This window comes from Pipistrellus hanaki (genome assembly GCF_964339955.1).
Source record: "Pipistrellus hanaki genome assembly, chromosome: 1".
NCBI classification, from domain to species: Eukaryota; Metazoa; Chordata; class Mammalia; order Chiroptera; family Vespertilionidae; genus Pipistrellus; species Pipistrellus hanaki.
This window is the reverse complement of record NC_140503.1, coordinates 137,378,880-137,404,187: the sequence shown is the minus strand read 5'-3', so window position 1 is coordinate 137,404,187 and position 25,308 is coordinate 137,378,880. Positions and strand designations below refer to the sequence as shown.

The 25,308-nt window shown below is 40.7% G+C and overlaps 1 protein-coding gene across 1 annotated transcript in view; it reads right to left on the bottom strand.

The window, feature by feature from the left end:
• ADARB2 (adenosine deaminase RNA specific B2 (inactive)) overlaps positions 1–22,399 on the bottom strand; it is a 404,866-nt gene extending 382,467 nt beyond the window's left edge. The window contains exon 1 of the mRNA XM_084872338.1: positions 21,987–22,399. Coding sequence (XP_084728464.1) covers positions 21,987–22,086 — 100 coding nt within the window. The 5' untranslated portion in view covers positions 22,087–22,399. The remainder of the gene's footprint in view (positions 1–21,986) is intronic.
• Between the last annotated feature and the right edge of the window lie 2,909 nt (positions 22,400–25,308).

The window sequence follows — 25,308 nt, the reverse complement described above, 5'->3', positions numbered from 1 at the left end:
TTGCACAGCTCCTAAAATATAATAGATGCTTAAAACTGTGGCTTTACATAAACTGGGCATTTTCCATGCAGAAATGCAATAGTTTGTATCTTGTAAAAATTAATGTTTTTGGAACGTGGTCACACAGCTCTTATGCAGGCAAAAATTACATATGTTTGATGGGCTCTTTTTTGTACAAGGGTTAGAGGTTACCATGTGTATTATATCATCCATTCTTTTCTTTTCTTGTTTCCGTACGTGCTGCATGAGGAAATAGGATGGGAAAGCATCTGGTGTGAACACATGTGACTCCTGCATGGAGGGGTAGCTGCCTATGTGATGTGCGGACACTGGAAGGCTCCCCATCACCCTTTTCAGAAAGACCTCTCTCCGTTTCACTGTTGGTGATTAAATCTGCCATCAGTATAATCGCAGTGGCCAAGCTCAGTTTTCCCATTACCAAGCAAGCTCTTGAGTTGTGACAATGTGCTTTTTGTTAGTCATTTATATTTACCTGTGGGTCTATGAAATAGTTTCCAATGTCAACTAGGTGATATCAGATTTTAAAAGTGACCAGTTGGAGAAAAAAGCATAGCTGGAAACAGATAGGCCTGGGCTATGAGAACTTGGACTGAAGACACTGGGCTCCTGGAAGGAGACACCTGGAGAGGTTGGCAGGTGATTCAGGGTGAGGGTGGGAGATGTAGATCAAAGTTGGCTGTTATCAGAAAAGCTTTAAGCTGAATAGTCCCACAGGATCTCTCCAGTGCACCTGAGTAGCCCTCACCTTACCTACACAACTGTCCTGGCTGGGAGGAGAAGTAGGACAGAAAACTGCTCAGGCCATATGTTGCTCTCAGGATTTTACAGTTTTTCAGGAAGATAGCAGGGTACGGTGCCTGTTGTGGGGACAGGGTGCTTAGACAGGATAAATACAGTGAGACTGTGCTACAAGGTTTATCTCAGGTTTCCAGTCAGTCTTAAATATATTTTTAAGGCCAAAAATACTCCTTGGTTTAGGGAAAAAAGGAATTTAAGCATTTTAGGTGAGTGCCATGTAAAGAAATTGTAGGTCAACTTAAGCATCTTATGTGCAGAACTGTGTTTGACGAGAATGTGGGCCAGGATTCTACCTACTTGTTAACTGAATACCTGCTCTAGATTAGCCATGCTCCAGATCTCATAGGAATTGAGAAGAGATAAACGTCGTGCTCTTTGTCACTTTCAAGCTAGTTATCAATATTCTATATTTACTTGCTTCCATAAAGAAATAGAGAAAGCTAAGTTAGGGGACACAGGATTATAAAAAGAGAGCTATAGTTTAAAAGAGAAAAGTTAAGCAGTTTCTATATAAAATGGGAGACCAGGATTTGAAAGTATTAGCAGTCAATGTCCTGGATCAATTTTGTTCTAAGAGGAGGGGAGGGTACGGGATTGAGGTTGAGTTTATGATTGACACTGCAAAGCACTTCAATAAACTAAGTTGTGAGCATTCAGTCTAGAAGCTGGCAGCATGAGGAGCAGCATAATTGAGGCATAATTTTTTAAATATTAATTGCTAAACTTAGTTTCATTTACAAAAAACCAAAGCTAAAATAATTCACCTAATAAGCATTTCTAATCTGTGTGGAGCCTTTAATTCATTGGCCAACGACACTTACTGGACACCCATTTAGTCTCCGTCAACACCTATTTAATGCCTTTCACAACCTGTGCCTGCATTCAATACCCAAAATGGTATTCTCAAATTCAGCCTTCACTGGAAAAGTCTAGGTCTGGGTCAAAACGCACCTCTTACATGTTGCATTTGAATAATGCGAACTGGTTTTTATTTTGTTGGATACATACCCTCCTGCCATAAGAAGACTCAGACCTGCCTTATGGTTCTGATGTAACCCTGGCAGCCTGGCCTGTCTGAAGTGACCCCAGGAAGACTGTGAGCTCATTCATCCACATGGGTGCACATTTTCAAGCTGCCTTTGCCTGGACAGTCCATCAGAACCAGCTACGTACAAACCAGATGCTTCATTGAAACCTAATGAGGTTCTTTTATAACCATAATATATCCAATTAGTTACATCTGCTATTCTGTTTTTCTGAGTCAAATTACCCAATTTTTTCCTTCCTGTTGTTTGATATCCTGGCTTGATAACTCTTATTGGAAAACAAGAAGCTTCTAACTCATTGTTTCCCTTTTTGCCTTGGTTACCAGGAAATTCGGTGCTTTAATGCTTAGTAGTCATACCATCTCCAAAATTTTAAAATTTAATTTGGAAGTGTATTTTCATTTGCAAAGTTTCACTGTATCTGTGTCGTTTGGGATAATTACATAATAATCTTTTTGAAAATAAAGATGATTTAAGATAAAACAGAGGCGCTTTTAGAGTCTTTTTTTCCTCCCCTGTATGAGTAATAGATTTTGATTAACTGAGAAACATTCTAGGTCATTTCATAATACATGTAATAATGTAATTATTTTTTTTAAATTATGGGTGAAAATGGGCTCCAATGATCTAGAAAAGCTAGCAATGTGCAAGTATCATGATATAAAAATTGCTGGGCATGCCTTATCCAGTTTGTCTCAGTGGATAGGGCATTGGCCTGTGGACTGAAGGGTCCAGGGTTTGATTCCTGTCAAGGGCACATACCAGGTTGCACGCTCCATCTCTGGCCCTGGGCTGGGCACATGTGGGAGGCAACCAATTGATGTATTTCTATCACATCAATGTTTCTCTCTCTCTGTCTTTTTCCCTTCCACTCTCTCTAAACAATCAATGGAAAAACATACTTGGGTGAGGATTAACAATAACAATAATAAAATCGCTGGGTGGGAGTAAAATAACAGCTGGTGGGTGACCCAGTTGATTACTCACCACCTACTTCTCAATAGGTCGGGTCTCATTTTCCCTTCTCCCATTATTTTTTAAAGATTCTGAAAAATAAAATAGACTTTTCTAATATAAAAGCAGTTGGAATTAAACCCATTAGCTTTACACAAAAGGAGCACCTGGCAGAAGTACTGAGAAGACTCAGAGTGCACAGAGGAAAGGCACATGTGCTCTGGAAGCTCCCGGAACTGTCCGGACACTGTGGCCAGGGCCTCCATCAGCGCTGCCCTGCCCTCTCCTCCAGCTGCGGACCAAGCCCTGGTCACCTTCCTGGTCAGTGATGTGGTCGCCAAGGAACATGAGCGGTGGGTGCTGCTTTGCAGAAGGCCCCCATCCTGGCGCTCTGGAGCTGGCCATTCTGCAGTGTGCACACATCCTCCCTTTCCCGGTGTTAGAAACAAGCCGGCGGCCACTCTGGCTTCTCTGGGCAGGTGACTTAGATTCTGACCAGAAGCTCGAAAATAACCATAAACCTGATTCAACCCTTGTCCCATATGGCAGATGATAGTAATAAAGGTGTTAAAGGGTCTAAAAATATTATGGTTCTTAGGAAGAAAATAGAAGTTTTATATAAATTCAAAACTGTAATAGATTACTTAGTAGCAGATCTCATTGAGCAGGAGCAAGTGACAATGTGCAGCGATACTCAATTATTGGGGCATTTCCTTAACCTTATCCTGTTGAATGCTCACGGTAAGTGAGGTATTAATGTGTTGTCCCCCAAAAGGTGTTGAGAGATGAAATAGGTTTGGAAAAGACTTTGTGCTTCTCCTTGCCTTATGCGTTATTGATATGCAATAGGTTCTGAGAAATCTTATACAATTTAAATATACAAAATAATTTGTTAAATTTAAATATATCAAGACATCTCAAGCTTAAAAACAAAAAACAAACATATGCATCTTGCATGTTGCATAAAACTGCATTTGGTAATTTTGCTTTACTCCACTCCATTCCATTCCATGGTAGAAATGACCAGATTTAGGATTCACAAATCTCTGAGTATATATTGCTTATGTATATCAAGAATCTAGTGTACAGAATATTTCAATAAAATGCTAATTACTTTTAGAATGTCTAGGAAATAACCCTAACATTCACACATACCTTGGGTAACAATAAAATATACTATATCTTCTTAATTCCACACCATGAGGGCACATGGGACTGAGAATGCTCCTAAAATACCCAAATAAGTGAGTTTTGGCATTTTATTCTGCTCAGGTCCATTCTCCTTTCTTATAGGACGGGAGGCAGGGCCTCACTGCACAGGTTTATGAAGCAGGGTTTCCTGTGACCCTGCCCAGGTTTGGTTGTGCCTTTGTGTTCCTTTAGTCTTGGTTTTGCATTTGGAAAATCTAAGCTCTTCTCATTTGCAGGCACAAAGTGGCCCTATTTCTCAGCCATTTGGGGGCAGAAACAATGTCAGCATGGACATTTAGTGGGGTTGATGTCTAGTCACTCCAGCCTTTTGTGTGTCGGGTTGTGTGTGGGGGTCACAAGGCTCCTCTGGGAATCAGGAGCTGGCTGAGTGTCCTGCGATGTCTGCATCCCCAGCTGTGCACGCCTCTGGCTCACCGGACTGGCTCACTGAACGGGTTCTCCTCTGTCTTCCCACTGAGATCCTGCCTCAGAATGTCTGCAGCCTCTCTCAATATATGTATATATGCAGACTAAGAGGGCTTCAAGCTGATTTCAGGTGGTATGTGAAAAACACTGAAAAAATTAAATGTCTTATTATATTTTAATGAGAATTAGAAAAATATAAAGTGGGAACATCAAACCCACAAATATAGCATAGCTTAGGGAAACATAACAAAGGAGGGAAAAATGTCTTCAGGGGTCTTTTGAGTATCTAGTGGAATAATAATAGTTTTGTTTCATATGTTTCCGGGCATGTGACTTATGATTAACTGTCTAAATCAGGATGCTTATGGAGTGTAATGGGGCATTGTTTCTAATTAATCTCACATACAGGTGTACGTTGGCACTCTCTGGGCACATGATTATAAGAAACAATTGGTGAAGGCTTGACATTTCACATAAAGCAAAGTTTGGAATAGCAACTAATGTAACAATGAGAAAGAAGAGGAACTATAACAGACAAGTAAATAGACAGTATATTTATTGTTCTTTTTAAAATCTGCAATGTGCCTGGTTATCTTGGCAGCACTTGATCAGTACAGATGGTTCTATCTGTAAAGCTATCAAAAAGTGTAAGGCATCCATTACTTTTCTTTAAGTGCATTTACATTGAACATTATTCATTTGATCTTTCCATGGCTTTGGTGAAAATTATTGCAAAAATACAATACCATTGTAAAACTTAATAAGGAATATGATTATCATAACTGAAAGCCAAATCAGTACTTGCTCAAATGAAAGGAAGTTGGAGATTAATAAACAAACCTAAATTTCAAACCCATAATTTTTGCCTTCTTCAGTTTGTAGGGAACTCAGCCAAAAGACTGAATTTAATTGATTATTTATTATTCAACGTTTGTAAGAATTAAAGTTACTTAAAGAGATAAGGCAACAAAGGAAATGAAGCAAAATATTGCAAGAGGTGAAAGTTTACTGTGTGTTTTAAGACCAAACAAATGTTAATGATGGTGTAAAATAATTCAGAAGGAACACCTATTAACAATAAGCTTTAAAAACATAAGCTTATTGTTAGAGTATTTCCTAAATTTGCCCATGCATATATATTTTTTTAATCTGGAAAAATTATATTTATACTAAATGCCCTGGTTCTGTTTCTATACTTGTAACATGGAACACAAAGGCCCACAATTGCACACACACACACACACACACACACACACACACACACACACACTTTAAGTCACGCAGATTAGGAACAATTTCTACTATAAATCAATAAGGAGTTAGATTCACACAAATAAAGAATTTCATGCATTGCTATTCCATCAGCAGGGTAAGTCTATGTGACCCAGACATCATGACTGCTATGTATAACCTGAGACCCATGGGTAAGGTTGAAATGTTTGGCCCATGTTAACTCAGGCTCGGGGTCCAGGGTGTTCTTCCTCAGGGATGTAATGGATGGATTCTGTGCTTTGATCCACCCTGAGCTCTTTTCTTGCTCCAGCTGCCTTCAGTCTAGGAAACTGAGCTGGGAAGGGTCTAAAGAAACCTGCTCAGTCCACGCTCTTCTCTGAGATCTGTGGCATGAGAGACCCTCCCACTCTAATTTTTGGGCATAAAGGGTGGAGATCCACTGGTCCATTATAAGTAAAATGTCATTGAGAATCAGTAATTTGTTTACAAAAGAATGTTAAAATCTCAGAAATCCTAGGTGTGTGTGTGTTTATGTAAAATGATTTTATAAAGAAGATTTTGGAGCAGATGGAAAGAGTAATTTTAGGTAATTTGTGTGCAATGAGTTGTATATATTCTCCTTAATGTTAATACCCCTTTGTTCTGTTTGGGAGTACAGAGTGTTTTCTCAAGAGGGTCTCATTATTTAACTGTTTCGTTTTAAAGTTGACACTTCCAGAATCATCATCGTATGGTGAGTTCACATGTCCTATTTGACTTTTCTCTACCCAAATTTGTTTCTGTAATCTGCTTTTTAATCCATTTACTCAGTGAATTTAAGGCAGAAACTACATGTTTGCACAGGGCTTTACTAACTTGATTTTGACTTTGTATCATCAGCATAGAATCTGAGCTGGTTTAATCCTGGAAATTGGAACATTAAACTTATCGTTTATGCATGAAAGTGGATAAGAAATATCCTGTACACAAACACACAGAGACATGCACACAAGGTCATACAAATGTTTCCATTTTAAATCCATATTCACAACAACCAAAAAACATGTATTTAAACCTGAAGAGGACATTCTACAAGATTCAAATTCAGTTCTAGGATTTTACTGAATGAGTAATACATTTTATTTTTATTGCAAGATATTAACTAATTTGAATATCACAGTAAACCGTGTGCTCATCGGGACTGAGGTTTCTGTGGATGGTGTTGTGCATGTAGGTGCTGTATATGTATAGCACTTGCTTTCTTATTTTAATACTTATTTATTGAAAAATATAATTTAAAATGTCCTCACTGCTAATCTTAATTTATAGTAGTTATTCAATATTTTTACCTTGTACAACTATTAATTTTTTACTTTGGAATTCAATATACATTATTATGTAGATATCTGAAAATGAACATGTTGAATAGCTAGTTGGTTCCACAATTTAAGTTGTTTTTTTTTAAACCTTTGAATCAGAAAATTGTGTTACTGATGCTACCTAAGCAAATGAAAGCACAGTTTGTATATTTACATATATACAAACACATCTATACATATAGGACATACACGAACACACATATACTCATTAAGATATTATGAGCTGGTTTTACCCTAATTTCCATTTTCCAGAGAATGGGAAGCATAGAACTCTCTTACAAGCTGTGCTGTATCCTGGCTCCATAACCTAGTTTTATGGGCATTGATAACATTGTTCTTGAGATATCTGCATAGGTGTCTCCTCAGTGGCAGTGACCTCTGCATTGCCCAGAGAACACCTGCTCTGGCCTCTGTGCACCCTCACCATGAAAGCCCCCTCCTTCCAGGGGCCCACACTCTCATGATGACCTTTCTTCACCCATATGTTCAATTCCACACCAGGACAATGGCATTGATTTTTAAAATATGTTTTTATTGATTTCTGAGGGAGGACAAGAAGGGAGAGAGAGATAGAAACATTGATGAAAAAGAATTATTGATTGGCTGCTTCCTACATGGCCCCTACTGGGGATCTAGCCTGAAACCCTGGCATTTGCCCTGACTTGGAATCAACTGATAACTTCCTGGTTCATGGGCTGATGCTCAACCACTGAGCAACACCAGCTGGGCAATGGTACTATTCTTGATTGCCTCTTTTTATTTTTGCCAGTATACTATAATACACCTCAGTCCTATTTGAAAAGACAGCAATCTGATTGAAAGAGTCATAGAAACATCTGCTTCAAGACCAGAGGGCCTTAATTTTGCAATATCTCTAAGGGAGATATATTCTCTGTAATATGAGCCCTAAAGAAACTAAACTAAATGATCAAATATCTCACTATCCTTGTCCATAAAATGTAGTTAATACTTGGTAGTAATACTACTAAGAAAGGCATATGACTGATTTTATTTCAGCGGGAGGTGGAAGTGGTCCTCACACCATTCACATTGAGGAAGGGAACCCTTCTTAGAGTCATGGTGGTTTCCGCTGCTCCAACTGGAAATGAGGATCTTCTGAGGGTCGGGAGAGGAGGAAACCAAAAGCAGAATACAGCAAAAGTCATTTAGTGTCACACCATCAGATGACATCTGAAGAGAAACTTTCTGGACATTATTCAGTCAAATATGATGTTAGTCCAATTCTACAAGTATTTCTCGTCCACTGGATATATTATGGTTTATATACTAGAGATATTATGGTGATGAAAGTGGAACTGATGAGGCTCCTGGCTCTTATTAAGGTGGAGATATTTCTGGAAAGAGGTCATAACCTAACAGCATGCTTTTCATTTTCAGAAAATGTCTTTAAAGGTGAATAGAACCGTGCTTTTCTGCCTTTTGTAGGCTGAGTTGTGTCCCCGCAAATCCATTTGCTGAAGCCCAACTCCTAGGATCTCAGAATGTAACTATACTTGGAGATATATTTTTGTTGTTTTTGTTTTCTTTTAAAGAGGTCAGTAAGTTAAAATGGGTTCATTGGATTAGCCTCAAATCCAATCTGACTGGTGTTCTCATAAGAGGAGATCAGGACACAGATACACACAGAGGGACAACCACGTGAGGACATAGGCAGGAGAGACCTCAGGAGAAACTAACCCTGCTACACCTTGATCTCAGCTTCCAGCTTCCACATCTGTGAGACAATATATTTTCTGTTGCTATATTGCCCACTCTGGGCTACTTTGTTATTGCCACCTGAGCAGACTAATACACTCTGTCTAGACTTTTTGTTGTTAATTCTCACCAAAGGATATTTATTCATTGATTTTTGAGAGAGTGGAAGAGAGGGGAGAGAGAGAGAGAGAGATACATTGATGTGAGAGAGACATAGCAATTGGTAGCCTTCCGCAAGCACCTCACCTGGGCTGGGATTGAGCCATCAATGAGGTATGTGCCCTTGATGGGAATTGAAGCCAAGATCCTTCAGTCTATGGGCCGACACTTTATCCACTGAGCCAAAGTGGCCAGTGCTAGGACCTTTTTGTATATTTAACTTAGACTAAAAAGAACAAAACCCCTGCTATTCTAAATTTTAGTTAATTTGTAAGTCACCTAAACATGACATACATGAATATACAGTATATATATATATATATATATATATATATATATATATATATATATGAAATGTATGTGAAAAGACAAGTCACAATCTTATAATTCAAATACTGTTCCTATTTTATAGATAAGTAACTAGTGTACCAGAGACAAATTTCAGGAGTAGAACAGCATAAGTGCTCAATAAATATTAGTCACTAATATTTAATTCTTGTTGCCTGTGGCCAAACGGGCAGTCAGTTGAGTGGCCTCATCATTGCTGGTTTGCACTTGACTCATCAAGAGAAAATTATTGAAAATACAGACACAGGGTCTCAACTACATGACTCTTTCAGAGTTTGTCCTCCCTGTTTTGTTACACTTTTGGGTGAGGCTAACATCCTGCAATATAGACACTTCCAGTCCCATAATTGTCCATTAATACACTTTGCCTGTGACGTAAAATAAATTTATGTCCCCTGTTCCTGAACCAGCGTGTCCATTGATGCCACACACGGGGAGTGTGCCACCTTATGTCTGATTTATTTTTTCTCCATCAACTGTGGGGGCTTATTTTTGACCTCAATCTATACTAGAAAGTCATCCCTTCCTGCAAAACTACAGCAGGTAAACCACATAGCATTGCTTCCAAGTACTACAGATACACTATGGACAGATGGTGCTCCCCAGGCAATGCCCGGAGAGAGCTCTGGAGGAGGGAACTTGCTTCAAACATAGGAGAGAATGTCTCTGCATCCACGTGGGGAATTTGACTATTATCAGACACAGAGGTATTTAAAAATATTTTTATTGATTTCAGAGAGATAGGGAGAAGAAGAAGAGAGAGAAACATCAATGATGAGAGGGAATCACCGATAGGCTGCCTCCTGCACACCCACTACGGGGGATGGAGCCCACAACCCAAGCATATGCCCCTGACTGTAATTGAATCTGGGTCCCTTCAATCCGCCAGCCGACATTATATCCATTGAGCCAAGCCAGCTAGGGCCACAGAGGTATTTTTTTATATTAGTGGTAAGAACCCCGATATAAAGAAGTAACATTTCAGAGTAGTAAGACATGGTCAAGGCCATCGTGGGGAGCACTTTTAAAGATCGGCTCAGCCTGACAGTGAAGGAAGGGGAGCCCAGATGAACCAAGAGTGAAGACAGTTTCCTCATCCACATGGATAAAGGACAAGACAGTCCCAGCGATGGAGTAACAATGCTGACATCAGGCTTCTGCTTACAGAATGTATGTCAGTATGCATAAATACATACAAATAATATGGAGCATTTAATTTCATGGTTTCAATTTTATCAACTCACTTTTATTGTTTCCCTTATGGATTATCACTACAGATAATCACCAAGGCCTGTCGGCTGCAGCCAGTGTCACTGCTGAACCAGGTAAGTCATGTGCACCAAAGCTTCTAGTGCTGCACATTGGGTACAGGTTCATGCACACTTCTAGTTTCTAGTGCTGCACATTGGGTTTGGATTCTACATGTGTCCTGTTTAATTAATGTACATGCGATAGAGACAGATGGATAGAGATGGAAAGGAAAAGGGAGAGGCAGAGAGGGATGTGGTATAGGGAGAGAGGGAGAGACAGAGAGGGGGAGAAAGAGAGTAAGGAGAGAGAGAGAACAGTATTCTAAAGTTATCTAATAGGTAAGGGATAAGAAAGTAAAGAAACATGCTATCTACATAGAAACAAGGGACACATCTAATGACTTTCATCTTTTCCACGAGGCATCCTGCGTCCACATGTTGAATAGATGGCTGCCTGAAAGCCTCCTATGTCTATTCGGATGAGCTCTACCTCCTGGTTTCCATGACGTCTAGTACAGAGTTGCCATCCTTGGTCATAAAGAAGTTGCGCTACATCACAGGTTGGATGCCATGTTCACTTACTTCCCTGGATCGGGTGCTAGAGCTGTGTAGCATGTAGGTGCACACAGTGCTTGTCCACGGCCATGAGGACAGAGTTGAATATTTGTGAACCAGGTCACAGAATGGTGGCTGAGCTCTTGGGCAGTGCCTCGACCTTTCTAGAAGGAGGGCAGCACCGGTTACAGGTGCGGGAGATTCCAGACAGAACTGCAATAGATGGACAGGAGGAAGTGTGCCCATGTGCCTAAGCTGGATGCTCAGGGAGAGAGGCTGAGGAGAATTCCTCAGGGTTGAGGTGAGGGGGTGCCAGGTTCCGAAGGGCAGCTCACTGAGCAGCGTCTGTGGGATTTGTCTGGCTCTGTGGGTTTCATCTCATCCACTCCCCCATACACCCACACGCATGCCAGTTACCTGTGTGGCCAGTTTGGAAAACAGAAGTACGCCTCCAGAGCTTTTTGTAAACTGTCTCTTCCACGTGGACCCCAGAGAAGCCGGAGCCAAGTGGGATGTGCTTTCTGGCTCTTTCAAAGGACATTTTCAGAGCTTTTGTCACGGCCTCATCCCTGCCAGTTAGCACGGTGGATGCCACATAAAATTGTCCATCAATGTTTGTGGAAAGAATACACTTGAGTTCACCAGGCGATGGCTTAAAGATAAACCAGACAGTGCCCTTTGTAAATCTGCCATCTGCATCTGACAATTAGTTCTACAGCAGCCATTGAGGGATGGGATACAATGTGGTAGCCACTGTGCTCATTTCTGGGAGCACACAGCTCATCAGGAACCCCATCCATGGACGGTCACTACACACACAGAGCAACGCCTGCCATTCAGACCTGCAGATAATTCTGCAAAACAAGAGCTGGAGAAGCCACATTCATCCCTAGTTGTCATCATCCCAAATATGGCTTATGAATATCATCTGCTCACATGTCCGCACCTGGTGTGTTCCCTGTGTCAACCACTACGGCTCATAGGGTCTGTGTATACTCTTTCTAGAAAATGTTCCTTTGTACTACATTGTTTTGGTTATTTCTTGAAGCAATTTTTATTTCAAAAAAGAAATCCATTTCTCAATGTGCTTTAATTGAGCAGCTATTATGTTCTGACTCTAGAGAGGGAATAAAGTATTCAAACCTTGAGTAGTTTTACGTTTAATAATTTAGATTATATACAGAAGTGTCACCTGGAATAATAAAAAAACACACAAGAGAGACCAAATTTTTGTAAAAAAATGTGATAATATTTTGTATTTAAAACCATTTCCCAAGAACCTAATATTGTGCCGGTTTCATGGAGGTTCTTTTTTCCCCTGTTTTGGTGTGCATGCCTTTGTCTGTATCTATCTATGCAATCTAAGCTCAGAGAGAAGGATTCTGCCAACTTTTTTTTCCTGCCTGTTTTTTTTTCTTTTTCTTTTTCTCCTCCCCCCCCCCCCCCCTCAGCTGGTTGCTTAGCTCATAGTAGGTGCCCAGGGGATGTTTTTGCAAATGAATAAATGATACTTACATCAAATCAGCCTTTGTCTGAATACACAGATAGTGTTTAAAGCAATATTGCAAACAGAACAGGACTGGATTGCATGCCCTATACTTTTAAATCAAGAGTCCATTCTGTTTTGGAAGACACAGACTCACAATGCAGGGAGATTAGGTCTGCACAGGGCACAGGAGAAGGGAGACCTTGGAGTTAAACTCCCCTCCCTCCCCTCTCCCATGCTCTCTGTCTCTGACTCTTTCTCTCTCCTTCCCCTTTCCTCCTATTAAAATACCTCCATGCACCATGGTTTTTGTTTCTCTCTTGTTTTATGGTGTAGGAAGACAGAGTATGTTTATTAGTGTCAAAGACAAAAAAGATTGATTTTACTTCGGAGTGTGAGTTATGAACACATTTTAACAAATAAATGTTTTAAAACATTTACAATTAATGTTTTCCTCAATACTATAAAGCATGATGATAAATCAAAGTCATTTTTTTTTTACTATTTAGCAAGGAGTTTGTGATCTCAGAGTGTAGTCAAAAGTTTTTTTATACATGACTTTTTCAGTGTTCATCTAAAAATAAGTAGTATATATTAGACTTTTGCTGTCCCAGAGTTAGACAATCTTTCAATATTCATTATTTTAATAAATTATTGAGTCTGTTGTCTCTGTAGTGTAAACTGTATGTATATTTTAAGAATCTACAAAAAACCCACACATATAATTTTTAATGGCTTGAACTCCATTCATTATCTACATATAAAGGCCCACATTATAATTTAACTTTCCTTAAAATAATTGAACTAAAACACTCAAGTGATAAGATAAAATTATATGAACTCTCAAATGTGTTAGATCTAAAATGAATGGCCTTGTCATCCTAAATGTTGAATGAATAGCCATTTCCAGGAGTTTCACTTGGTGCTGAATAGCTTTCCATCTGCAGCTCCTGAGGGCAACTGGCGTGAAGACTAGAGTAACATTTATTGCACACCAGAGCCACACCAGAGGGGCCAGTACCTCTTAGTTCAATATCTTTTTAGGGCTATCAGAGTTAGTGTATTCCCTATTCCTCTCTCTTCAAGCCGTATAACTCCTCTGTCTTCAAACCATGTGTGTGTGTATATACACACACACTGAGTGGCCAGATTATTATGATCTCTGAGTGCATATTCTGGGCATTCAGTGTATATCTTATATAATAAAAGGCTAATACACAAATTGTCCCCTTGACTAGGAGTTCGACCAGCAGGTAGGCCAGTCAACTGCTCATGTCCAGGCCTCCAATATATATATATATATATATATATATATATATATATATATATATATATAGCCAGATTATTATGTGTTCAGGGATCATAATAATCTGGCCACTCTTCTCCTCCTCCTCTTCCTCCTCCTTCTTCTTCTTCTTCTTCTTCTTCTTCTTCTTCTTCTTCTTCTTCTATATTGTGGACAGTATTACAGATAAGCTACTGTTTATCCTAGTATTTTCCCTAGGGATATAGCAATAATTTTTATTTCAAAATTGTTTCTTCTTCAGAAAGAAAACCAGAAGCATGGATTCCTTTGAATTAAAAAAATTTTTCCTTGAACCCTATGTTTTGAATGAAAAAGTCACTTTCTGTTGAATTCTGTTAGAACCAAGGTAGTCCTTTACACATTCTCATCTACAGAGTTAATATGTAGAGTTGAAGCACAAATAAAATATCTTTATGTCCATGGTTAAATTAAGCCCTGCATGTTCTTAGTTACCTTAAGGAATAGTAAATGGTGTTATTTTAATATTCTTTTGCACATCACCCAAATTAATAAAACAGTCTTTTTAAAAAACTGTGCATGTCAGAGAGTATAGGCGCTCATGTACATTTTATTTCAGCTCTCAGGTCCAAACACCCTCTCATAAAAAGAGAGTGTGTGTTTCCTTTAAGGACACATCCATTTCCACAGCTATGAGCCAAGCGGGAGCGGAGCATCTGTTACAGACAGGGATGAGTGAACCCAGCCAGACTCTGGTGCAGGGGAGGTCAACATCTATTTTGTTGACGTTTCTGTCATGCTTATTAAATTGCACTTTTCCGAAAGCAATTAAACTTTTAGGAAATATTGCATTCATTTTCAGAGGAGGAAATCTGTGTCCTTCTGACGGACCTAGCCTGATGAAACCATTTTTAAGTCAGTTATCTGTGTGCAGGGCGTATGCTTTGAGCTAGTCTATTATGTTCCCCGAGTTCTACATCTTAGAAACAGCACAGCTCCCCCTTTTTTTGTTTCTGTTTTCAGCCACAGAAGGGGTTTGACTGGGTGAATGTTTTCCAGCAGTGACTGGCCCCCTAGGTTCATGGGACCGAGTCCCCCTCCGTTCTGTTTTAGTATCACATTGAGGAGACATATTTGAGAAATCACGGAAGACATTACAAAATGATGAGGCAGATCTTCCGTCTATCGGCTGTAGGAAACAAGAATCAGAGGTTTCATCTGAACTAAATGGAGCAGCAACGATTAATTAAACCTATAAAATCCCTCAGCGCACGTCCTGGTGGAGACGTGGAGAGGAACACTTTCTATTATGTGCAAATCACCTGGCAGTGCCCAGCTGTCCTTCGGGTGGGAGATTCACTTTGTGGAGCAGGAACTTTAGAAAAGAGCGTTCACTAATATATTCCGAGCAATATGAATTTTATCTGTTATCTAAATGGGGAGGCCATAGCCACAGAAGGAAGCCTTGGTCTCTTTGGACAGTAAGTTCTCTGTGAGCACCGCTATGAAAGTGCTTGGAGGGAGGGAGGCCACCAGATTCTTGCTGCAGTGAACAGGTAGTTCCCTTTCGGAAGAAGAGCTGTCTTCCTCCCCCTTTGTCTCCACTGGTGACTTCTCCCCCGAATGCACAGGGGATTTTGATCAGACAGGTGTGGAGACTGAGCCGGACCTCTTCCGCTTCAGACCAGCTACTGTGAGTATTCGCGCGAAGGGCATTAGCAGTTACACAAACACGCGGCTCAAATGGGCTTCTCTGCAACGAGGCAATTCCTCCGCCAGGCACCTTCAACCCTGTCATTTTAAGTGTATACATCTTTAAAAAAGGCTTTAAAATGTCATCACTTAGGCATTCAAAAGTAATCTGAAAACTACAAGCCACCTGAGCCTTGATGTTGTTTTATGTCTCTTTCGTCTTAAACAGAAATGCTCCTTTGCATTGTTTATATAAAAGCTCCATTTATGGGCACTTTGAAAATCAAGCATAAAACCCCTGTTTATATAATATTTACATTATCATGTAACTAGTTTTTGAGATTTAAAAAACATGTTAACATAAATTACTGCTAATTTTGATAATTTAAAACAGATCATAGTGAATTCTGCATGTGTGTCAGTATATGTATTGTATTTTATGACACAAAGATGACATTACAAGCCACTTCGTTACCAAAAGCCAGATATGAATTGTTCTCCTTCCCCATCAATAAAATATCAAAATGAAGCTAATTTGTGGCCCTTCATTCTCAATATGTGCAACCAGAAGAAAAGATGACTAAATAGCCACAGTGTACAGAGAGGAACCAGAAACTCTGATTAACTCTTTATTTTCAAATATTTATTGCTCTACAGAAAAAAAAAATCTGCTGTCTTTGCAAGTGGCCAAGTTTATTTTGGGGTAAGTTACAAACCTCTTAAAAAACAAACATATCCTTCTTGTGGTTGCCAATTCTTTGATGCATTTCCTGGGAAATTAAATTCACTCATACATTCGAAAAAGACTCAGGGCACTAAGAGGCACAGTGGCTGCGATGCTGACTAAACAAAGTCAAGAAACCAAATGCAATAGCCCCCAACTCCTTCCAAACACATAAACAAATAAGTAGAAGTTTAATCCCCCAAAAGGGATGCCTGAGAAGTAGGAGTGTCACATATGCAAATAAAAGAACATGCATTTTTAAACCCTTTCCTGTTTTCTAAGGTTTTATGGGAGCATGTCAGGCTTAAACATTGGTCCAGATTTAAACAGACATATACTCCTTCCTTTTGAAAGTAATGTCCCTTTATTTGGTAGGGGTACATTTGTAAATTAATTATAATATATTAACAGCTAGGAATAGACAATTTTCTTTGTATAATCAATTATTTAGCAGCATGCATTTTTGTATGTCAGCAGAGGAAAAACATTTAATTGAAAAGATAGAGGTTAATTTAGGCTCACTCTAGTTGTAGACACTTAACAGGAATCGGGTCCAAGCTATGCGTTGCTATGTAGCTTTTTCTTGCAATATGTAGCTGCATGGATAGTGCTGACACTCAATAGTTAGAATATTTTGTGAAGGACCTCTGTGCTTTTATATTTCACCTGGCATTTGCCTTGTTATTATTGTTATATTGTTATTATTTAGTTTTGAAATGGCTGTAATAAGTGCTTTTAAAATATTTTCTACCATGTGGAAATTTATCCTTTTAGAAATCTTGTTGGCTAGTAATTAAGAGCCCAACTTACCAATTCAGAGCTTATTTAAGTGATGAAGAACAAAGTAGTGTAATCATTTTTGGTTTTATGAGTTGCTCAAAACTGTTCACATTCCATATTTCATTTTAGAAAAAGAAGCAGCAGATAAAAAATTGCTCAAATATTTTCATCATCTTTACTGTGTGTGTGTGTATATATATATATATATATATACACACACACACACACACACAACAACAACAACAACAACAACAACAAACATGATATATGTATATTTTAAAAAGTTGAATAATAGATGCATTTCAGAGCATAAGTTGTCTTCACATCCCTCACAAAGGAAAAACACAATTTTCTAATTCTGCATTTCCTTACATGATGCTTTTCAGGGACAGCACTTTTCAATAACCGAACCACCACTATTTAGATATGGATACATGAATCTCATATTTTTATTCCAAATTCACGTTCACTCATCAGATCTAATGCCCTTGAAGCAATCTCAAATCACTGCTATTACACGGGTCGTCAGAAACCAGAGGGAAGTACTAATACAAATTAGAGAGAGAGAGAGAGAGAGAGAGAGAGAGAGAGAGAGAGAGAGAGAGCCCTATGCCATTAGATGATGGCAGGCTGTTTAATCACTTTAATTTTATCACTAAAGCCAGTCCTTCCTCGGAGCTGTCAGAGAGCGAGGTGAGCGGAGTGAGCAGGCGGCGAGGCTGCGGTGCAGAGGGCGTGTGTCCCCGCCAGCCACAGGGATGCCTGTGGGTTTGGCATTGCACAGGATACGGAGCACAATTTTTTATTTCATTAACTTTTCACGGGTCTTCTTTTCACAACAAGCCTGCGTCTGTCATCCACCTCCTATACTTTATTCCATACCCCTTGCCAACTTTTTGTGTACACTCCACACTGTTCTCCAGCCCCCTATGACTCAGCTCGCTTTTACAGAGCTACAGCTTGGACGGTTTTTCCAAGATTCATCTTCACTTTTCTAAAACTCGGTGTAACCAATCATCCTGGAACAATAGCTAAATTTCAAGAGTTAACGTATTTTGCTGTCGAATGTCTCAAAAAGAGAAAAGTCATGCGCTGGTGCTCAAGTCCAATTAGGCTGATTTGTAAAGGATTGTTTATACAGCATTTCAAAAGTTCTCTCCAGTGCTCCCCAGGTTTCAATGACGGATGCACCTTACTTAAAGTCCTATTCTCCTGTTTATATCATGGAGCCAGTTAAATCTGCGTTCGTTCCCAACCCATTTCCAAATATGTTTTTATTAAAAGGGTGATTTTAAATATTTTTCCAAAACCTTCAGTCATTTTACATGCTATATATACTAATGAATCAAATATTAACTACATTCATTATTTACAGAATGCATTTCATGCTAATGCATAGCTTCTTTTAGGAAAAGTACACTCATAAAAGAAAAAAAGAAAAATATATGAAACAAAATATATGTACTATTTAATAATTTAAAATACAAAAGTCCTTGGACTATTATCCTAAAGGCACGCAAAGGTGCAGAGATTAATTGATAAAATTTTAAATGTTTTCTCTTTATATATGAGACGGTTCTGATGAACGTTGCCTCTTATTCTGCCCACTGGAGATGATACTAATTAATAAAGCCTTAAACCTTTATTTTTGTTATCTTGGGTTAAAATATACACTTTTGTAATATACATGGGTTCAGTTCTTTCAAATATCAGCAGATTACTCTAACAGGACCACACAACATAGATTTGATTACACGTAATTCTACCCAGGACTATAAAATAAAGAGCAATCTCTAGGTTTCTCCGTGAGAAATGTGAGCTCTGTGCCATATAGTGAGATCAGGGAACAGTCGAATCTCTGTAAACAACCAGTGCCTTGGCATTTTGTCAACATCTCTGAATGAAACTGAAGAGAATATATCAACGTGTCTCTCACATGTTACATGGGATTCAATCGGACATGCCTAAACCACATGTGTAAAAATTAGATGGTTTCCTTGTATTTTTCAGGGTTTTATTTTAGTTGCTTGTTTTCCTCCCACATAGAAGTCAAATTTTGACATTTCTCATTTGTACAGAAAATAGAAATCATTCAAAATAATTTCTAAAAGAAAGTTTCACTAAAAACTATCACACAGAGAAGATGCAAAAACTATCAGGCACCCGGTCTTGATACAATAACAGAAGGGAATTAACCGGTGCGTGGGTGAGGTCCACTCTGAGTATCTCCCTTAAAGTTTATCTGAGAGAGAAAGGCAGGTTCTGGTAGTAAGTTTTTCCCCCTCAAAATATTATTTTATCTTTAAAGAGCATACAAACTTCCTGTGTGGTATAGTGACTAAAAATCACTCAGGACAGGAAAATATTTCATTTCTGAGGTGATGGATCATATTTATTAATAATGCATGTATTGTATCAATTCCACACTTAAGCTGTAGATATAGGGCTTTTATTTCAGAGCCCATAGATTCTTTGACCAATAAAAGGAGTAATTAAAAAAAGCATCCCAAAGTCACTTTTAGAGGGCACATACAAAGAGCTGCCAGCATTTCACAGCACTGGGAGACAAAAAGTTATAATGTCCCCTCCAAAATGACGCCTAGTCATTAGAATAGGTTGCAAAATAAGTACCATTGGTAAAAAAGTTAACATTTATCTTAACCTATTTAAGCACACAAAAAAAGCCCTTACTTTGTTCTCGCAGTCAGTAGTTTCTGTTGATACAAATAGAGCCTTATCCTAAGATTCCTTCTTTAACCACCATCAACTCATGCCTGGACTGTAAATTGTGACAGAGTTATAATATTAGATCAGTTTAAGGGCTGAGATTAGTCCTTTCATCTACTATTGTTAAGATTCATGAATATTAGGACATAATTTAAATTCACCATTGTCCTGGTAGAAGAGGGGGGAAACCACCAAGCAGCTGTAATCACTTGGGATTATACATAAACTGATCCATTCCCAGGAAAATGCAAAAAACACTTAACACGTCCCATAATTGCTATGTTTTCTTCTAAGTTGATCGTTTACATTGTTAGCTTTTCCCTAAAAAGTGAATGTCTGGTAGTTTGATTTGACAATCCTCCCTGACAAGCTAGTTCTCAGCAGATGTCACAGGAAATCCCCCCCGCCCCATGCGTAATAGCAATTAGTATACCATCCTGGTTACCTTTCCCCCTCCAGGTTTTGGCTATGAGAAATAAAAGACGTGGTATATTCAATATAACCAAGGCATAGCAATTTTCCATATCAGAATTTTACTGGGAATTGTTATAGTTTAAGTTTCTAGAAATGAAACCTTCCTTCAGGTTTCTTGTTTTTCTTTCCCCAAATGAATGTTTTTTCAGCTAGCATGACTACTATTCAAAAGTAAAAAAAATGAATTTGGAGAAAGGCACCGATGTCTATCAGCATATATTTTATAGAATTGCTTTATTGTGAACTGTTACTCTCTACTCTTCCATTTTATATATTTAAATAGACTAAACAAAAATATTGGGAAGCACAAACACTTGGAGTCCATAAGATAATGTCGTCTTTTCCCTCTTAAAAGTTTTATATTCATTATTAAAATTCTGTGATTTTCCTCAATAGCGATGTCACTATGTGTTCGTGTTATTTTTGGAATACATTAACAGGCCTGTTTCAAAATAAAATTTCAAGTGGCAAGGCGAGTGGCCGGCATTTATTTGATCAGCTCCCTTAAACCAGAATTTCGGGACTCAGCCTCTCTGGGAAAGCAAAGCTCTGAAGTCCCGCAGGGAAGTTGTCCCTTGGCTCCTGCCGTCCTGACATGCGATCACAGGGAATGGTGGTTTGACATGGGCATCATGTCAAACTGTCTGGCTAGTTTCTGTTGCTGGAAGATGAACTTGAGGACTGCTTGGAAGCGGTTAGGAAAAGAGGTGGCACAAACTTCTCTTAGGCCACTGAGAAGGTGAACATTCTCGGGGGAGCATTTACAGCCTAGCCCTACCAAACTGGAAAACCTGAAACCAGTTAGCTGTGTCTTTCCAACTGTTCCTAGGGCTCTAGAGTCACTTTCTTAAAAAAAAAAAAAAAAAAAAAATCAACACAATGTCAAATCATGGTAAGAACGGAACTTTCTCCTGCCTACTCTGGACTCTCGGCAAGGAGCTAGCTGTCTGGGAAGGGCGGGAGGCAGGCAGGCTGCGCTGGCATTTTAGAACATTCCTCTCCAGCGGGAGCAACTGCTGATTGAACACCAGCCGCTCTTGGACGCCCTGGGCTGGAGAGGGAATTGCTAACTTCAGGACAGCCCATCTCCGAGAGAATATCAGAAACAAGGCACCAACACCACCTTGTTAGTACCAGCCTGTCCTCTGCCGCTCTTTCTCCTCTTCTGCTTTGCGATTTCCCCCCACTAACAAGCTGTAATGCCTAGTTCTCCTTCGTGGGTTGACTTCTGCTTATGTTCCCGGGATGAGCCTGTGCTCTCCTTAGGTCCCAGCGTCCACAAACACAGGGAACCACACTCAGTACAAACTGTCAGCCAATTCAGGGAGGCGACTGCCAGCGCTTTTACCCACTCCTTCCTCCAAGACCATTTGGACGGAAACAGCTGGCAGGAGGTGGCATACCTAGTTTTCAGGGAAGCTGCCTTAGGTGCATGTTTCCTTTGGCACGGAGTGCTAGGGATGCCTCCAGAGGGTCAGAGGCAATCTGGCGGCCCAGGTGACCAGGGACTGAGCTACCCTATAGGAGAACCAGCGGCCCCTTCCTCCGCCCCTTCTCCTCCTCACCTGCGCCTAGCCAAGGCTTTGCTGAGCCCGCTGCCCGGTGCCCTCTGGGCTTGCAAAAGCCCCCAGCCATTTACAAAGGTGTCTGAACTCCCAAGGCCCTGCTTGGCACTGAGCATCCCGGAGGGAAGTCTCCGAAGCGGGCAAACTCCCCAGCATGGAGGACGCGGAGCAGAGCGGAGAGTTAGCGGGAGGCGCTCCCATTGACCACCAGGTCCTTACCTTTCCTCTTGGACCGCCGCCGCCGCCGCCTCTTAGACTTGCATCGGAGTTGACTGCTCAGCCCTCCGGACCCTCTGCTGGTCCCCAGCACTGATGCCATGGCTGGAACTCGGCAAGTAGAACAGGACGGCAATCCTTTCTCAAACGAGTTTCACCTTCGCTGCTCTTGCCTGCCTTTGCCTCTGCCAAATGCTTCTGCTTCTGCAAACCAGGGAGCGGGCTCACTTTTTAGGACAGAGCACTGGCGCGCGCAGTCCCCCTCCTTCCTCCTGTCTCCAATTGTTCTGGCACTTGTTTCCAGCTGGGCTGCAAACCTTCGGGCTGAGCGGCTGTGCCAAGGCTCCGGGACCGAAGGAGCGCGAAGGCGAGGTGGGCTGGCAGTCCGGGCGCTCCGCTCGCTCAGTTCTGGGCAGCCGCTCCTGGTCTGGGCTCTGCACGCAGGGCTTCTACTTTGGCATCTCCGCTAGTTGTTGGGCACCAGCCACTTTGAAGCCAATCACGCAGGAAGCTTGTCTATTTGCTGCTGCAAAGTCTAATTAGATCCAATCACAACTGTCTGCCGGCTCTGACATCAGCACCACCAGCCCTCTGCCTTCCCTGTCAGCCTGCAAACTCAGCTCCCCTCTGGATGGAGGGAGCTGCCCAGGACCCAGCGGAGAAGGAGAAGGAGGCTGCACGGAGGGAGGGACAGCCTCTTGCGCGACAGGCAGCAGCAGCAGGTCTGGGAGAAAAGCCTGAGAGGCAGCTGGCAGGAGGGGTCTGCCCTAGGAGCCAGGCTCCAGCTTCAGGGGAGCGGGCAGCACACTGTGCTCCTGCACTCTCAGAAACAGGCAGCGAGTGTTTCTCCAACCAGTTTGTAACGAGTTAATTCATTGAATTGCTCAGGGTGTCAAAGGGGAACTATCTCTCTAAGAAATTCGGAGACCTTGCTTCCTCTGAAGGGGACTAAGATTTGCAATTCCCCCTGGACAGCTCTTATAGGGGTATTCATTTTTAGAGTCTGCCTGTTCCCCTGTTCCCTTCCCCACCCCCTTTATGTCCCTAGGCTGCTCCTTTTGCAAAAGATAAATATTGCACCGAGACAGAGGTATTTGGATCCAAGACTGATTTTTAAGGAGAGGGATTTCAGAGGGTTGCTCTGTTTAGGGAACAATGAAATGAAAGATAGCCAGTGCTGCCAACTGATAGTTTGAGTGCCAAATGTAATATTTGGATGAAAGAAAGTGATATTTACTAGGAGAGGAGGTGACTTGCAAATTGAAATCATTTGGCATATTTTCTTCAGGGTTATCCTATTTTTTTAGGACTATAGTTATGGAACCCTAAACATTGGAAGGGAATACAAGAAGGAAAAGAACCCAGCTATAATTGCATTTTGCATTTAAATCACATAAGCTATTAATTATAATAGTAATGGTTTGGAAAAAATCCACTGTAAAAGTCATTAGCAAGCATTAACACATTGATATGAAAATGGCACACAAATACTTTTGTTATTTACTACTTTACATGCACCCTTTTCAAGCTCCTCCTGGGCCTGGAAATTTCCAGATTATTTTCTTCATCTAAGAAAAAAGTAAGTTCTCTAGGGAAAATTGAAAACAATTAGGATGTTCCGATTGTTCTGTGGTGAGCTGATGGTTCATGGCTCATTGATGAAAGAGAGAGAGAGAAGGACATTCGATTTCAAATCCTAGCTCCACTGCCCTGACTTTAGGCAAGTGATGTAAATGAGACCTCAGTTTCCTCATCTCTGAAATGGGGATACTAACAGTGCTGCCTCATTGATTTATCATACTTGAGAACCATATCACTCTTTTTTTTAAAAAAAATATATTTTATTGATTTTTTACAGAGGGATAGAAAGTTAGAAACATCGATGAGAGAGAGACATCGATCAGCTGCCTCTTGCACATCCCCTGCTGGGGATGTGCCCGCAACAATGCCCTTGACTGGAATCGAACCTGGGACCTTGCAGTCAGCAGGCCTACGCTCTATCCACTGAGCCAAACCGGTTTTGGCAAGAACCATATCACTCTTATCCACCATCCCTCTTAACAGAACTGCAATTACATAGTTAAATTGTGTGGTGATTTTATTTGTTGGTTTAGCATTTATCTCTGGATAGGCCCTAAGGACCACGGGGGAAGCTATGTATCCGTGGTTCAAACACTGAGCTGCACCACTCTCAGTTTGTTTTGTCAACCCATCCGATAATTTGGAAAGAACGGGTATGTATTATGAGGTAGGCCTCAGATCAAAGGGGCGTTTCACTGTCTGGCTCAGCACAGAGGAATAGATGCAATCCAACCTGGTCTCTTGCCTGTGCCGCGTTCAGTAGTTTCATTCCACCAACAGCACAGCCTAAAGCTGCTGATCATTCCTAGCGGATGTTGGAAAGTGCTCTGTATAACATAACACATATTTGAAAGCATAAGCTGTATCCAGAAATGCAGCCACAGGACTCTTCCCGGGAAACTTCTGGGCTGCCTAGGAGACACCTGCACTGACCCAGATTTGCCCTGTTTAGCTTTTGCTGAAAACCCGTCCCTGTGCTGAGAAACCAGGGAACAGATGCGGTCACCTCCAAGCTATTGGCATTTATTCACAGCCCTGCCGACATCCCCCTCATCACACTGGCAAAGGCGCTGCCTAGGAGTGTGAGTGTGGCATGGCGGGCAGAGAGTGCAGCCTCTGGCTTAGATGTTGCTTATGATTTTGGTGGGATTGGGGCAACAAGGGCGAAATCTGAATTTTAACACTTAGTTTAGATCCTGATTTGAAAGTTGGTTAAGATCAAATCTTGGCCAGTCTTTACCTTTCCTCCATTCATTCATCTTCTGGTATAATCTATACGAACAATTTTTTTGCAGAGATACGTGCTGTTTTCTGTATTTTGTGTAAGGTACTACATAATGGACCAGGTGAAAACGAGGGCATGGCAACGTCTGTGTTGTGCAGGAGGAAAGGCCTTCAAAGAAGAGACTCAGTATTAATTACAAACATTTTACCTCAAGGATGGCATAAAGGGAGCAATGCTGACAATCTGCCATCCTCCCCATGAGCCTTTTTGCCTCTTGCCTGTTTCTTCAGCACAGCTTGGCAGCCTCACAGGGCAATGAGCAGAAGTTGGAAGAAGATCAGGAGCCAGCGTCACCCTGTTGTCCATCAGGAGATGTCACTGATGTGTGTCTTAAGCCATGCTGAGCCAGTCCCTGCTCTTCTGACAGAACAAAGAGTTAACTTGGCAAAGTGCTAACTCTTTGACCCTGACAGTGAGTTAACCTGGCAGCTGGGGGGCTGAACAAGGAGCAGATACTGG